The sequence below is a fragment of the Buteo buteo genome, chromosome 6 (assembly GCF_964188355.1).
Source record: "Buteo buteo chromosome 6, bButBut1.hap1.1, whole genome shotgun sequence".
Classification (NCBI taxonomy): Eukaryota; Metazoa; Chordata; class Aves; order Accipitriformes; family Accipitridae; genus Buteo; species Buteo buteo.
In genome coordinates this window covers 35,896,173-35,911,584 of record NC_134176.1, presented here as the reverse complement: position 1 = coordinate 35,911,584, position 15,412 = coordinate 35,896,173, and the positions used below count along the sequence as shown (strand labels likewise).

At 35.9% G+C, this 15,412-nt stretch overlaps 1 protein-coding gene across 11 annotated transcripts in view; it reads right to left on the bottom strand.

Annotated features, from left to right (window-relative positions):
- Nucleotides 1-15,412, bottom strand: part of RYR3 (ryanodine receptor 3) — a 245,176-nt gene that overhangs the window by 163,758 nt on the left and 66,006 nt on the right. For all 11 annotated transcript variants that reach the window (XM_075030407.1, XM_075030397.1, XM_075030399.1 and 8 more), the window contains 5 exons: nucleotides 12,770-12,882; nucleotides 12,224-12,323; nucleotides 9,046-9,139; nucleotides 3,700-3,774; nucleotides 2,953-3,109 (listed from right to left, as the gene is read on the bottom strand). In XM_075030407.1, coding sequence (XP_074886508.1) covers nucleotides 2,953-3,109; nucleotides 3,700-3,774; nucleotides 9,046-9,139; nucleotides 12,224-12,323; nucleotides 12,770-12,882 — 539 coding nt within the window. The remainder of the gene's footprint in view (nucleotides 1-2,952; nucleotides 3,110-3,699; nucleotides 3,775-9,045; nucleotides 9,140-12,223; nucleotides 12,324-12,769; nucleotides 12,883-15,412) is intronic.

The window sequence follows — 15,412 nt, the reverse complement described above, 5'->3', positions numbered from 1 at the left end:
CCATCTGCTGTAGGGAAACTGGTGTCTATGTGGTCACAAGGCATTACAAACTGTTGCCTTAAAATATAAGGGCTGACATTTCAAAACTTTTGACAAAGTAAGCTCCATATTAAACCTAACAAAAGGCATAATTTTGGGGTGTTTCCATCAATTTCTGATGCTTGTAAGCTTAGTTTGCAGTATTTTGCAGTAAACAGACATATATTGCATATGCTGCTTTCATTGAAATCGGCACCATAACGTTCTTCAGCATATTCTTTCACTTTTTTTAAAGCTCCCTTCTATTCTTATTTATGTAAGGACATATTAAGGAAAACTCTAATTTGAATTTTACAATTTAAAATATCTGTTTTGATTTCCAGTGTTACACAGCAAAAGGAAACAAAACAGTGGAAATAAATACATTGTGAATGCAATCACAGGTTTTGAAAAGCAAGGAACACACAAGACTGCTGAAGTGGTATGTAACAATACCGAAGATGAAGGTGTGCTTTTCCAACAAGAGGATCTCTATAACAACTGTTGGAAAAAATAAGACTTTAAGTCATGTGTTACAGGCTCCTGGGAAGCCTTGGGGATTTGGTATACTCCTCATAGCTCTGCCTACCAGCAAAGATAATCTCTTTTTTCCACAAAAACTGTTTTGCTGGCTTCCAAACTGGAAAGAATACCTCAATGGAGAAATGTTTTATTTCCTTTTGGATACTCCACAGCAATATATATTCTAGAGCAATCTGGTGTGAATTCGGTGTCGACTCCACCTGGAGCAGAAGGCTGGACTAGATGCCTTCCCAAGGTCCTTTCCAATCAGAATTATTCTATGAGTCTAAAGGACAGAAGTGTTGTAAACAGCCAGGTATTCCAGCACCCTATTTTTAAGGATCTGTACACAGCTGGATAGGAAGGTATTAGACAGTTGTCTTGAAATTTCCCTTAACTCCTGCCATATTAAGGTCCAGGCAAGTGAAAATATTTCTTCACTGAGAAAATGAACACGACAAAAAAAAGGTTTACAAACACATATGTGCAGAAATTAAGATAATCACACTCACATATATCTAGCCTAACTATTAGTTCTACAGTTCTTTTTCCCCTTCAATCTGTATGAAAGCAGCATTTAGCTTCAAGAGTCCTTTCGTTCTTACAGTCCAGATCAATTTTGGGGGTTTATTTGCTTCCAAAACCTCACCTTTCTTTCTTCAGGAAAAGTTATCACTGCTTGTTCCCCTCACCTTTGGAAACAATAATGTGTCTACCCATGGGCCAGTGCAGCTCTCAACTGCCCAGACAATAAAGAACTATTCTTATTCCTGGCACAGGCAAAAGCAAATTTATAAGCTATTGTGAGGTTAAAATATACTTTTCTATATAGGACAGCACAAATCCTAGGATGATGAGACACTGAGCCTGTACTTCATATAAAAATGTACGTTAACAACCATATTATGTACAAACACAGCAGAAGGCATGAATGCATTACACAGTCATTACAGACTTCAGCATAATTAATTACTATTGTACTTCACGTTAGTCATTTTGGGGATTATAAAAAATGTCACTAATGTGTCTTTGAGGCACCCCTCAACAAAAAGTGAGAAATTAGGCTATGTTTATTCAGTGTAACAGAAATTATTTATTTTATGAGTATGCATACATAAACATAAAATTAATATACTTAAAATTTATACATTTATATGCATAGATTAAAATATTAAGAAATTGCAGGACAGCCGATGCCCAATTAGTCAGTGAGTACGTTATAGGTATTTGAACACAATATTAAACCAGTAACTGTGACATTCCTGGCATACTCACCATCCTTACCAGGGTGCCATGATTTCAAAAAAATGGGAAAAAATTACAGCTGAAATAAATGCCCCTGCACAACATCGTACGTACAATCTACACTGCATAGCCTTTACACTGAAGAAAGAATCAAAAACTATTTTGTGAGCATCTAACAATCTAAGTAAGTTTCCTGACAGTTTTTTCAATTATTTTGATTGGTTAAAAAGAAATTCTCAGCATACTGTATGCAGTCACACTAATAAAATAACCATTGTTATTTTAAACATGCTAAAAAGAATTATTTGCTTTATTATGCTAATAAAAGTCTAGCATCTGTCAAGACCCTTAATGCTAGCTTTTATCTAGTATATATCTAACTTTAAAGGTTCTTTTTCACCGCCCTTCTGGGACCATACAGCATTCAGAATTACATGGAACATTTAACTTCTCATACTTAATAAAAAACTCTATTGTAGCAGATATTGAAACTATTTATAAGTATTATCATGAAAGCACATAAAAAACTGTCATCATCTTTGGTGTAAAAACCTTTCACTTTCTGGAAGAAAGTTATTAATTTTGCCTACCTCCATAATCATTCTTCATTCTCTCTCACTTCTACTGTTTTTCTCAGCTGGAAACAATGAAAAAGCTAGTAACATGTAATTAGCAGCTCACCAAAGAGCATAGTTTGAAAACATATGGTTTAGAAATCACTGACTACACTTTCCTTGCAATTCGCCTATCAACACACTGCCTAAAGAATAGCAAGGGCAGAATTTTCCCCAACTGAACTGAATTCAGCTGACTTCAATTATGACATATAGAGCTGGAACAAGTAACATTCTAATGAGATTCTGTCCAACTAAAATAATTCTATAATGATTAAACCACTGTGTCTTGCATTGTATTAGTTTTCAGTCTTGTTTTTTTAACCTGTTAATAGTTTAGTTTTACTCTAAGATTTACTCATCATCTCTATTTTTCCTCAAGGAAACTTTTGTTACTCTCAACTCAGGCTATTTACCTTTGTATTTAAATGCATAATCCCTGTCAATTGCTTCAATTTAGAAATTACAAATAATTTATAAAGTCATTGAACCAACTCAGATCTAGTATTCGAGTGCTCCACATTTAAGACAAATTTGCATTGATGTTATTTACCTTTGATACTCTAAAACAAAAGGCAGTAGATGTTGTGTCTGACTTTTCTCTGTCTAACATTACAAGTCCTTCATCTTCATTCAGAGCCAAGTACTTTCCTGTTGTAATATGCCGAAGACGGAAAGGCTGTCCCCATCTGATGTTACTTCCACTCCAGCTAAACATGAGACATCAAAAAATAATTTATGAAGTAAGCAAAACTAATATTTCTATTTGGGGGTTTAAAAGACAATCAGAAAATAGAGTTTGCTATATATATTCCTTTTGGCTTTTGATTGCAACAAGTTAACAGATAACTAATCACCTAAGAGGGAAACAGAGTCTAAACAAAAAAAAAAAAAAACCACACCAAACAAAAAAACCCCACCACAAACCAAACAAAACACCCATGAGGGATATGACTGTTCTGATTTCCACCCATACTTCTAAAATTCCAAGAGAAAACTAAGAAAGCATTTTACTTTTGGACAGAAGCAATGTCTCAAGCAGACATACCTCACAGGCAACACTATTTTTGATATGGGACACAGACCAGGCCAAAAAAAAAGTAGTCTTCAAATACTGACATTCCCTGTATGATTATATCATGTTAGATTACTTTTTATTATTGACAATGAACATACTAACATATATCATATAACAGGACAAATATATTACTCATGTTCTGCCTTAAGGGTCTGTAACAATCAAATTCCTGTTAATATAACAAAGAGCTGCTAACAAAAAAGTTAAATAAAACATCAGTACCTTATTCGAAGGGGTTCTACTCTCCACAAAGACCTTGCTCGAACACCAGCTCCTCCGGTTTCATAAAGTACTTTCCTACAGAAAAGATTCAGAAGATCATCCTCTTGTGTTTATTTGTGCTACACAGTATTTATAACTTATTCCTCTGCAAAATGTCTAGGACTCTCTTCTCCCCAGCTAGACAGATGGAGTTGAATGGACAGAAGATTCCTACTCATCAGTGAGAGCACAATACACAATCCGAATGTCCCAGGTTAATTAGGCTATTTCCATTAAACTATTCTCTCTCATGAGTTGAGAGTACTTTGCTTTCAAAGTGCCTGCGAAACTTTTGCTGTTACTTAATCAGTCATAAAAATACGTAATTCATACAGTTGCCAAGACATTAATCTAAATTACTAATGTTCTTAAATACATATAAACAAAATATTAAAATAAGTATACACATTTGCATACATTAACAATTATCTGCATGAATATGACATCAGAGACTTCATTCCTAGAATTACTTCTAACATTCTTATTAAAAGACAAAAATGGTGGTGATAAAACCAAGATTTTGTATTATAATCCTTACAAAACAGATAATACAGATAAAATTATACATTAGTTTTAGGAAACTCGGAGAAATAAATAACAGGAAGTGAAGGGATTCAGCCTTCAATATAATCTAGTTTTCTTGAATCACTGGCCAGGGGTTACTGACATGTTTTGATGCTGAAACTCACATTCTACTCAATAATGAAATACAAACTATGGTGGATTAGTCCTGTTCACAGGAATACATGCAAGACGGTTTTTCATCTTTCAGTAATCATTCAAGTCTTGTCATCAAAGCACCAGAATTTGTATAACTTTTCTCATATACAATGGATATAGGAAATACCATTGGTAATAGGAAAGGTCTCAGTCTGAAACTCAGGATATATAGAACCTTTTTAAAAAAATAATAGTTTTATTAATAATTTTAATGATATTTTAAAATAATAATTGTATTTGTTACATTCTGCAACAGTAAAAAACTAGGAAATAATAAACTTCTAATGATATATTTTATTTAGTTATAATAATAATTTGGGAGGTTTGATGTGCACCTTATTTATTTTCAAATATTTTAAGAATCTCTTAACTAAGTAAATTTAATTTCTTTTACACATTTTTAGGCTACTATCTGCAACATTACTACTATAGGGAAACTGTATTAGACTGTTCACAATGTGACTCCCAAGCTGTCCTCCATACAGTACTATGTAAGGGTTTATTGCACCATCATTATACAATAAATTGACATTCTCTGTTACTGGTAGTAAATGCTCAGTGGATGCTCTAACTGAGCAGAAGTCTGTTCACACAGCAAAATAGTACTAGAGGATGACACAATTACTTTTCTGCTATGCATACCTCTTCACTTGAAAGAGTTACATGACAACATCTATGTGTGAACTGTGAGTGTGGTCAGAAACTGAGTCGCCCAGGCAGACACCAATAAGAAAATCATATTCTTAATAATTGTAATACTCTGCAGTACATTCCTTCATAATTTGAGCATGAGGGAAGGGTTCAGATATACAAGCAAAATTGTTCTAGATACAAAACACACTGATTCACTAGCTTCTTTTCAAAAGCACAGCAAACTTCCAAATGTTTGTTGGGTTCTTTAATTTTTCTTAGAGTAATATAAGCAGACAGCCTTTTTTGTATTTCTCAACTTTTATGGCAGTGGTTTTTTCTGTTCACATATTTTTTTATTGATACCTAAAGGAGAGGTTGATTGAATCTTTCAGCAAGATTATTCGATTCATGCTTATTCCTAAACGTTTTCATCAATTTCTAATGATAAATTTTGTTGTAGCTTTGTCATAGGTAAGAATGGTAATTCATATAACCTGTTCTTCCTCTTCCTAGATGAAAAAAAGAGTGAAGAAAGATGAAGAAAACAGTTCCACTGTTCCTTATTTAATTAAGACAACAGGAACTGACACCAAACCATAAAGACAGTCAAACTGAAAAACACAGAATAATGCAGAATGAAAAAATACTGTCTCAAAATGTGATTAGGGTACAAAAAAAAAAGTTCAAACTGTAATTTTGTTCTTAGGAAAGAATTTTGTTTACACCTCACTAAAAACAAACAGACAAAAAAATCTAGCAGTACAGCAGAGAAAGGCTTCTATTTTTAAAGAAAAACAACAACAAAAAGTTCTATTTATCCTGAGTTTCAGATCCTTTCCTATCATCCATTGTATTTCCTGTATCCATTATATATGAGAAAGGTTATAAAAATTCTGGTGCTTGGATGACGAGACATGAACGATTACTGAAAGATGAAAATCTTTGTTACATGTATAGCTGTGAACAAGACTAATCCACCCTAGCATGCATAGGAGCTGGACCTTCTATTGTACTTACGTATCTGAAAAAACATGCAGCAAGAGGATTTAAAATCTGCCTTTCTGCTTTGGCAAACTTGACTGAATGCTGCACACACATACATAAAAATGTCACAACCTAGCTGTTATACATTCTGTTCTGAATTAAAGTAGCATTTTGAAATGCAGAATTTTAAGTGGCTTTTTAGATTGTCAAATTCTTTTCCTTGTTCAACAGTTAACAGGAAACAAAATAAATAAATCTGTTTCACATTGTTCTCATGCAACTATGGGACCCAGAACTCAAATTGTGAAATGAAAGTTGTGTTTTTCTTATCTCAGCAAGTGTTCCTAGAACTTTTCTTCTATTGGGAAAACTTAAGGTTTTAATTTCTATGACACCCTGCTTCTTGATCAACACCAATACATTCCAGGAAGAATCTGTATATTAACATGTAGTATACTGGCATATGACAAACTGTTTGCATCCAGTATCTTTATAAGATGATGGACTTGTAGATCTACACCTGTACACTATTTAGGAGTCACATTTAAGAACACACACGTGATTTCAAAAATTTTGAAATGATAGTTCACCATAAAAGTAAGAATCTATATTCCTCACAGTAAAGGTAGTAGCATTTCCTACACATTTTGTCTTTCGTAATAATGTTTTTGATACTCTAGAATCAAAATACAAAATGACAACAAAAAAACCTAGCAGTCAATTCATCTTCATTTACAGACTCTATGAATATGATCTTTCAAGGTCCCTTCCAACCTGGACTGTTCTATGATTTTATGAATATACTGAATACACGGTAACTGTCTGGAGCTTTTCTTTTCCATTTTCATCTTAGATTCTCTTTGGTCCCCTTCACCTTACTGATGTTACTTTTGGCAGACCCTAATGACCTCTTCCTAGCTAAGCTCAAAACTAATAATTCACTTCCATTCTCTTTGACCTCCTTCATTTCTCCTTGGCCCAACTCACCCATTCCTTCACTGAAGGAATACCATAGATATATCTGTGTTCACCTTTTACACTTCTTAAATTCCTATACTACTTAAATTCTCTAACCCTTTTCCAGCTTTTTCTATATGCAACACTGTACTAGTGTTAGTGATCTGCTCCTACAGTAACAAAACTGCAAGTAAGAGAGAACTGCTGCTTTTTCACAACAGCATCCACATAACCATTTCTTCATCCTCTCCTTGACTCCATCCATCTATCCAACCAACCATCCATCTCATTCTGAGTTTTTGCCAAGCCTGCCTTTTTTGATGTTCAATAAGTCTATCCCCTGTGTTTTCACTTGGCCTGTAATAAAAGACCTTAAGATTCGTGGCAAAGAATAGTCACTGTGTGAATTGTTAAGGAGCATTCTCTACAGAAACCTTCAGAAAATCAAATGTCTGTTCTATGAAAAGAGAAATTATCACTCTTGACTAACTTGTATTATTTAATAGTCCTAATGGAATGCATAGAACAGATTAAACAGAGATAGAAATAAACACAACCATTTTCTACAGCTCTTTCTCCCATTCCTACTGCTATTTGGTTTTTTTCCATGTATTCATTTTGTTTTGTATAATATAAAAACATGATTCCTACAACTACGACACAGCACAAACTTGGCCTTATGTCTATCATGCAGCTCACAAATCCAAAAGATAGGACAACTCCAAATCATCTATCTTAGCACATTGTATCACTATTACACATTTGAAAATGTTCAATATAGCATTCACATTATTCCTCTATTTTGGGAATATAAATACATAGCTTTCATTCAGAAGAAAAAAACATTTTTTAATTTTACCCTTTTATTTATGTAGTTATAAAAAAATGGAAGCAGAGCTTAAGTCAGTAACAATACACACCAAACATATATTAAGAGAAAGAACATACAGGGCAATAGGACTCCACAATTATTTGGGGTTTTAACTATAACTGACTTCTAGGTAAGTAACAGCAATAGCAAAGTACAGCATTTCTAAACATACTGAAAAGGCTCGACACCTATTCTAACCTTATTAAGACTGGTTGTTTACAAAATTAGTCTGAATATGACATCTGTTCCCCACAAGGTATTTAGATCCTAATACTTTTGCTAGTATTTTTATACTAGGTGTGCACATTCCCACACTCAGTGCAAACTTTGTATCTTTTTTTTCTGTACACATACGAAGAAAACAGCAATTAAAAAATTAATCAAGCAAAGTTTTCTGACATTCAGTTTGGGTTTTCTTTTGGAGTCTTTTGGAGACTTTTTTTACTCCACAGAAATGTAAAAATGGAAAATTTAGAACTAAAAAGTTTACTTGACATAACTGAATGTTACTTGTATTTGCCACAGTGGGTATAGAGACCTTATTTGTTGAATATGATTTTTAATACTGGGGTTTTTGTGTATCAAAATTATTAGCTTGCTGTGCTTTTGATTATCAGCAATATGCAAAGTTAAATTCAAATAATAAATCAACATGATATATAACAACCGTAGATTTAAGTTTAATACAAATTGATTTAGCTAATATGATTTAGTTATCTTAACATATTAAATTTGAGAGAGCAAGAACTTGCAAAAAGGTGCAAAATATATAAAATATGAAAGTCATTGTAGAGGTCAAACTTTCAGAGATTTTTTTTAGGACTTTTTTTTTTTTTTTTTTTTTTAAATTACCATCTTCCCTGCTAATGCTTGCTTACCTCTGCTTATAGTAATACACATTAAAGACAAACAACAAAACAGGCTGGAAATATCAGTGGAAATCAACTACTTGAATTTCAGCAATAAAAGAACTCATGACTGATTTTCTACTTAGTACTCTCAACTTCTTGTAACAATGTCACTGCCTAATTAAAGTTTGCTGTAAAGAGTGTCTAACCTATCTAACCTCAAATTCAACTGACAACCAACAATCTATTTCTTTTTTGAGAGAAGGAAACGTATAAAAATGCACCACCACTTACTTCTGCTGTGAATCATTCTGATCTGTAGATGGAATTGTCAAACACTCATCATGGCCATGGAACAAACGTACTACATGCCCACCAAGAAGATATCCTGTAGAAGATGTTTACTCATTAGCTTAAACATTGACAATATGAAAATAACACCCTCAAAAAAATTTTAAAACATTCAAAAGACCTAGGTGAAATCCGTTTTCCAAGTTTTCACTCATAACTGCAATTCAGCAAGAACAACAAATTTAGCATGACAACATATTATTTTTTAGTATCTTTTTCAGTTAAAAGTCTTTCTTCTGAAAATGAAGACAAAAAGGAAGCAATCGCTTAACATTTAAATATCGAATTAGGATTCTGGGACAGAAAAGGAAAATAAAAACTTTTACAATAATTACTGTTATGAAAATTGAATGCTTTAGGTAAAAGCCAAATCAAATATATAATACCACAGCTTCCCTTCCCTTAATACAATTTCTCAATACAAAATAATTTCATGAATTCATCAGTTTGTTCTGACATTTATAATTTGTGTCAAAATCAAAATTGCACAGCAGCAGCAGGAGACAGAGGACAGAAAAATACTTAGCAGTTCTGAAGATTAAGTCTAATAGAAGCTAACTTTCCAACCCATTTAACACAAAGACTACGGGTCAAAACCAGGCACTTTGCCTCACAGAAAAAAAGAAAAAAAATGGTGTAGGATGAGAGTGATTCATCAGACCCTCAGTCCAAACTGTTCTGACCTTGTAAGTGAAATTAATGCCTTTTAAAAGAACAAACACACATAAAGGAGGAAGGGTAGAAGGAAACTTTCATACTGTGTGGCTGATTCAATATAAATTTGTAAATTAGGAAAACAGTAACTGGCACCTATCCCATTGCAAATTAATACAAAGGTAAAAGCAAAGAAAGAATGAAGAAAGAACAACAAAAAAAAAAACCAGCCACAACCCAACTTTCCTGAGATTTATGTTCCATCAAAGTACTTCAAACATCACAAAAAGTATGTTGTCTGACTTCCAGTCCAATTTTAGACTCAGTAAATCCTACTTTCTCAGTCTGTCCATTCAACCTGAGCAAGGCTGCTAAGTCTTTTGACATATGATCACCCCTCATGTAAACCATTCTGAGAAGTGTATATACAGCTAAACCTAAGCCTAAGCGGTTGGGAAAAAACTGACACACAGAAAACCTACTTCTTTGTTTACCCTACCCTAACTTTTTTTTTTTTTTTTTCCTTCTTTGATTATGCGATTTTGGATTACATGTCCAATTCTGAGCTACACAGTACAACAGTTCCAAGTACAGCAAAGGGCCACCAAGATGATTAAGAGACTGGTGCATCTCACACATGAGAAAAGGCTGAGAGAACAAGGGACTGCTTGAGCTAGAGAAGAGAAGGCTCTGGGGGGTTCTCATCAATGTAAAGAGGACAGAGTCAGGCTCTCTTCAGTGGTGCCCAGTGACAGGACCAGAGGCAATGGGCACAAACTGAAACACAAAAGGGTCCATATGAACATCAGGAAACACTTTTTCACTGTGAGAGTGCCTGAGCACTGGCACAGGTTGCCCAGAGAAGTTGTGGAATCTGCCTCCTTGGAGATACTCAAAAGCCACCTTGACATGGTCCTGGGCAACCTGTTATAGGTGGTCCTGCTTGAGCAGGGGATTAGACCAGGCTCCTTCCAACCTCAACCACTCTGTGATTCTGTAAGCACTTAGGAAATTTACCTGCCAAACCCCTGCTATTACAGAAATATACCACTGATCTTCCATGATCTCTCCGTGTAGCTCATTATGTTTGTCATCTGTTAGAAGTTTTTAATTTTACTATACGATGGCTTTTCTGTTTGCTTGGTTTTGTTTCACCTGTGAAACCTAAGAACACAGGGACTTTTCCAGAGTTAACCTCTATTCTATTTATGACCCATGATGGCAGGGGACCAGCCAGCCATTTATATATATACGGCTCCAGCATAATACACTTCTTGCAACAGAAAGCAATCAGAAAGTATCACAAGGAAAATCCATATCCCATGTGCTCTTAAACTGAAAACCTACAAACACTCTGAGACAAGCTTCTTATGGGCCAGTGCACAGAAACACTGTGGGATGACTGATTTAAACCACTCGGGGTTAGAAACACCCGACCATAGTTCAGATAAGCCTAGTGACTGTTAGTCTTTAGCATCAGGGTAGTCTAGTTCTATCAAGACTTAGTCTAGCTGATCCCAGGGAAATGCAATGTCTCTTTCAGGTCCCTTATAGCTCCATTTTTTCCTATGAGCCTGTATATTATTATATCGTGATTAGTTTTAGGGCCAAGTGATACAAAATGGTCCTGACTTAAGACATTTACCATTGGCTAATGTGGAGGGCTGACACTTGGAACAGAGAACAGCAGAGGGAAAGTACAATGCTTGTTATGACAGTGTTAATGACAGTATAGCATTGAAATAAGGAGCAATACTGAGTAGATGAGCCTTTCATTACAGAACAAGACATTTCTCAAACAGAATAATGTAATGCTTCTCAAACATGGTTCTGAAATGCAGTCAAGTACCAAGAAAGAAATACTGACCCTGTGGTGTGGGATTTAAGGCTGATTAAGAGGGTGCGTTTAGGGGGCTCATTTTCATTGACTATTACAGAGACACAATAAGAAAGCATGGCTGTGAGATCCAGAAAGGATATTGAGCAAATATCCTTAAAAAACACATCTAAGAGACTGAATAGGAATTATAAGAAACCAGCTTTCCATTTTGCATGTACCTTTCTCTCTCTTCTGTTATATCTGTTACAGGGTGATTGAAAATCCTATACAGAATCTGGAGTTTACAGACTTTAGTTATTTTGCAGCTTCTACTCCCCAAAATTAAACTGAAGACAAGAAACTGATCTGTTGCACTCTCAGTCTTCATTTCTCATACAGCTTTTTATGCTTTGCTATTCTAAAGCCACAGCAGTTACATAGCTTTTCTTCAGTTAATCTGGCTGATGTATCTGTATTTCCCCGTTTTCCCTTCTGTTATTCTTCTCTCCTATGCTAATTTTCTTTATATTCAATAAGCTCCTTGGTTTGATTTTCTGAGGGTGTTTTTTTCTTCATTTTCACTCTTCATTAAAAGCAATACAAAGTCATCTAAAGTATATACTTTTCTAAATAAATAAAATTACAAACCTTCTGTAATATTGCTTCCTGAGCATGTAGGATGTACATTCCATAGCGTCTGCATAAAGGAGGCATCCACCTGAATACTTCCATTTGACATGGAGAGATGCTGAAAGACAACAGTAACAGGAAACAATGAAATTTATGCACTTAAAAATATTTAGTGTATTAATTTTGCAACAAAATAGAAATACATAATAAAGTAAATATACAAATATTCTTTAAAAATGAGTAGTCACTTGCTTTTAAAATGAACTCTTTTCTAAATCTAATCAGCAGACTCCAGCTGCAGCTTACAAATCTTCCACAGTTACAGAAATAAAAGCTTCCCAAGATGGAGAATGCTGAAGTACACCTCAGGATAAAAGCATGGAAACAGTCTTGTTCTAGCAAAGGAAAACCTTCCACTGAGAAAAAAAAGTGCATTACAACCAGGCATTATTTCCTAAATTAGAAAAAAATTCATTCATAAGAATCTCAACCATTTTCCCCAACTCCTCACAGCACTTTGTATTTTTCCCACCACGTGTCCACTTGCTAAACATACAAACCTACCAGGTATCTTTCAGAGGACACACTGACCAGGATAAGATCATCACCGATTCGAACTTTTTCTCCTTCTGACCTCTGTTTAGAAGCAGGGTGTATTGTCCACCAGCATGCCTCACCTAAAGGACAGAGATATTTAACAAAGGTACACAAAACAGACAACTCCCAAGAAATTTATGGATACCTTTATACAACATTGAAATAACACAATAAAGAATTGCATCTTATAAAACATTCACCTTCTAAAACCACCTCATTCCTCTTTTCAATCCACTTGAATTTTTTTCTTTGTCATCACTGAAACTGATATTTCTCTTTTCATGTATTTTTTTAAAGCAACTAACCACTTGCAAAACACTGCTCAGAACTGCCCTCCTTCAAGGCTCTCGCTGCCAGTAAATTGCTGACAGCTACCTCAGTCTTAATTATCACCTTTTGTGTCTTCTTTTGCATAATGTTCATATTTAATTCACAATCTTCTGTATCGTTTCCACTCTAAGCTGCATTTATGTAGTAGAATACAGAATTTTGAAACAAATACTCCATAACTTTACAATATTGCTACACTACAAATATTAGTTCTGGGAGCAATTCCATTAGCACTACAGACCATGTGACTACAGGATAGCCAAGCCTAAGGTTGACAACTATAGAACATTTCCTATACATTAAATACAAGATTCCAGATTACTTTGCACGCATACATACAGCCTGGTTCCAAGTAGCTCACCCAATTCATTCCACAATTTCACACCCTTCAGGGTTTAGAATCATAGAATCATTTAGGTTGGAAAAGACCTTCAAGATCATCGCGTCCAACCATCAACCATGCCCACTAAACCATGTTACGGAGTACCTCGTCTACACGCTTTCTGAATACCTCCAGGGATGGTGACTCCACCACTTCCCTGGGCAGCCTATTCCAATGTCTGACAACCCTCTCAGTAAAAAAATTTTTCCTAAGATCCAACATAAACCTCCCCTGCCACAACTCAAGGCCATTTCCTCTCATCCTATCTCCAGTCACCTGACAGAACAGACCAGCCAGCACCCACTTCACTACAAGCCCCCTTCAGGTAGTTGTAGAGAGCAATAAAGTCTCCCCTCAGGCTCCTTTTCTCCAGACTAAACAGCCCCAGCTCCCTCAGCTGCTCCTCATAAGACTTGTGCTCCAGGCCCCTCACCAACTTGGTTGCCCTTCTCTGGACACGCTCCAGCACCTCAATGTCTTTCCTGTAGTGAGGGGCCCAAAACTGAACACAGGACTCCAGGTGCGGCCTCACCAGTGCCGAGTCCAGGGGAACAACCACCTCCCTGCTCCCGCTGGCCACACTATTTCTGATACAGGCCAGGATGCCGTTGGCCTTCTTGGCCACCTGGGCACACTGCTGGCTCATATTCAGCCGGCTGTCAACCAGCACCCCCAGGTCTTTCCCTGCTGGGCAGCTTTCCAGCCACTCTTCCCCAAGCCTGTAGCGCTGCATGGGGTTGCTGTGACCCAAGTGCAGGACCCGGCACTTGGCCTTGTTGAACCTCATACGATTGGCCTCAGCCCATCGATCCAGCCTGTCCAGATCCCTCTGTAAAGCCTCCCTACCCTCAAGCAGATCGACCCTCCCTCCCAGCTTGGTGTCATCTGCAAACTTGCTGAGGGTGCACTCGATCCCCTCGTCCAAATCATTGATAAAGATATGAAACAGAACGGGGCCCAACACCGAGCCCTGGGGAACACCACTTGTGACCCACCGCCAACTGGATTTCACCCCATTGACCACAAGTTTAGTTTAGTTAAGACCCTGAAGAAAACAAGTTGAATACAGCTTTCTTACTGGGCAATGCAAAGTGGGAGAAAATGAAACAAAGGCAAAATTGGTAACATAAGATGAAGCACAAAAATCTGTTTGGTCAACTAAGAAGTTTCATGTAAAACCTCCTTAAAACAAAATTTGAAGGTTATGAAACTAATTATAAAGAAAACAATAAATAAAAGTTACATCCCTAAAAGTGTAAAGTGTTAAATCTTTAAAAGGGAATCATTTAAAATATCCAGTGGCTTTTCACTCAATACCTGCTAGGCGAAAAATACTTCCTGCAGCTGCAATTGATTCAATAGGACAGTTTCGGCGGGGGGGGGGGGGGGGGGGGGGGGGGGGGAGTAGGTCAAAGGGAAGTGATATCATGGTGTTCAGTTTATGAGGTTTACAAGCATGCAGTAGTAATCAAAATCCTCTGTGCAGAAACACAGCTAAGCATTGGTTTTATGTGTTACTTTTTATATCATACCTATGTGTACAAGGGCCTTTTTGTATATGTACAGTTAAGCAAATACCAGTATGAGACAACTACAGATATTAGTTACAAAACCTCATGGGCACAAGCAGGCACATGCACAATAACTCTGAAAAAAACTACGAAATTATAAAGACATATTTCACTGAAACTATTTTCAGAGAGAGAGAACACATACATTCCTTTAATCAACATGCCTAAAGAAAATGGTCTCCATCTAAGGCAGCAACAAAAGATACAATCAAGTAATAGGCTGCTGATATCTGTGAGACCATCTTCTGTATGGCTACAAACAACTGAAAGACAAACTTCACTCATTCAAAACAGAAGGTCATGTAGATAATCAGAGTCACCTGAAAA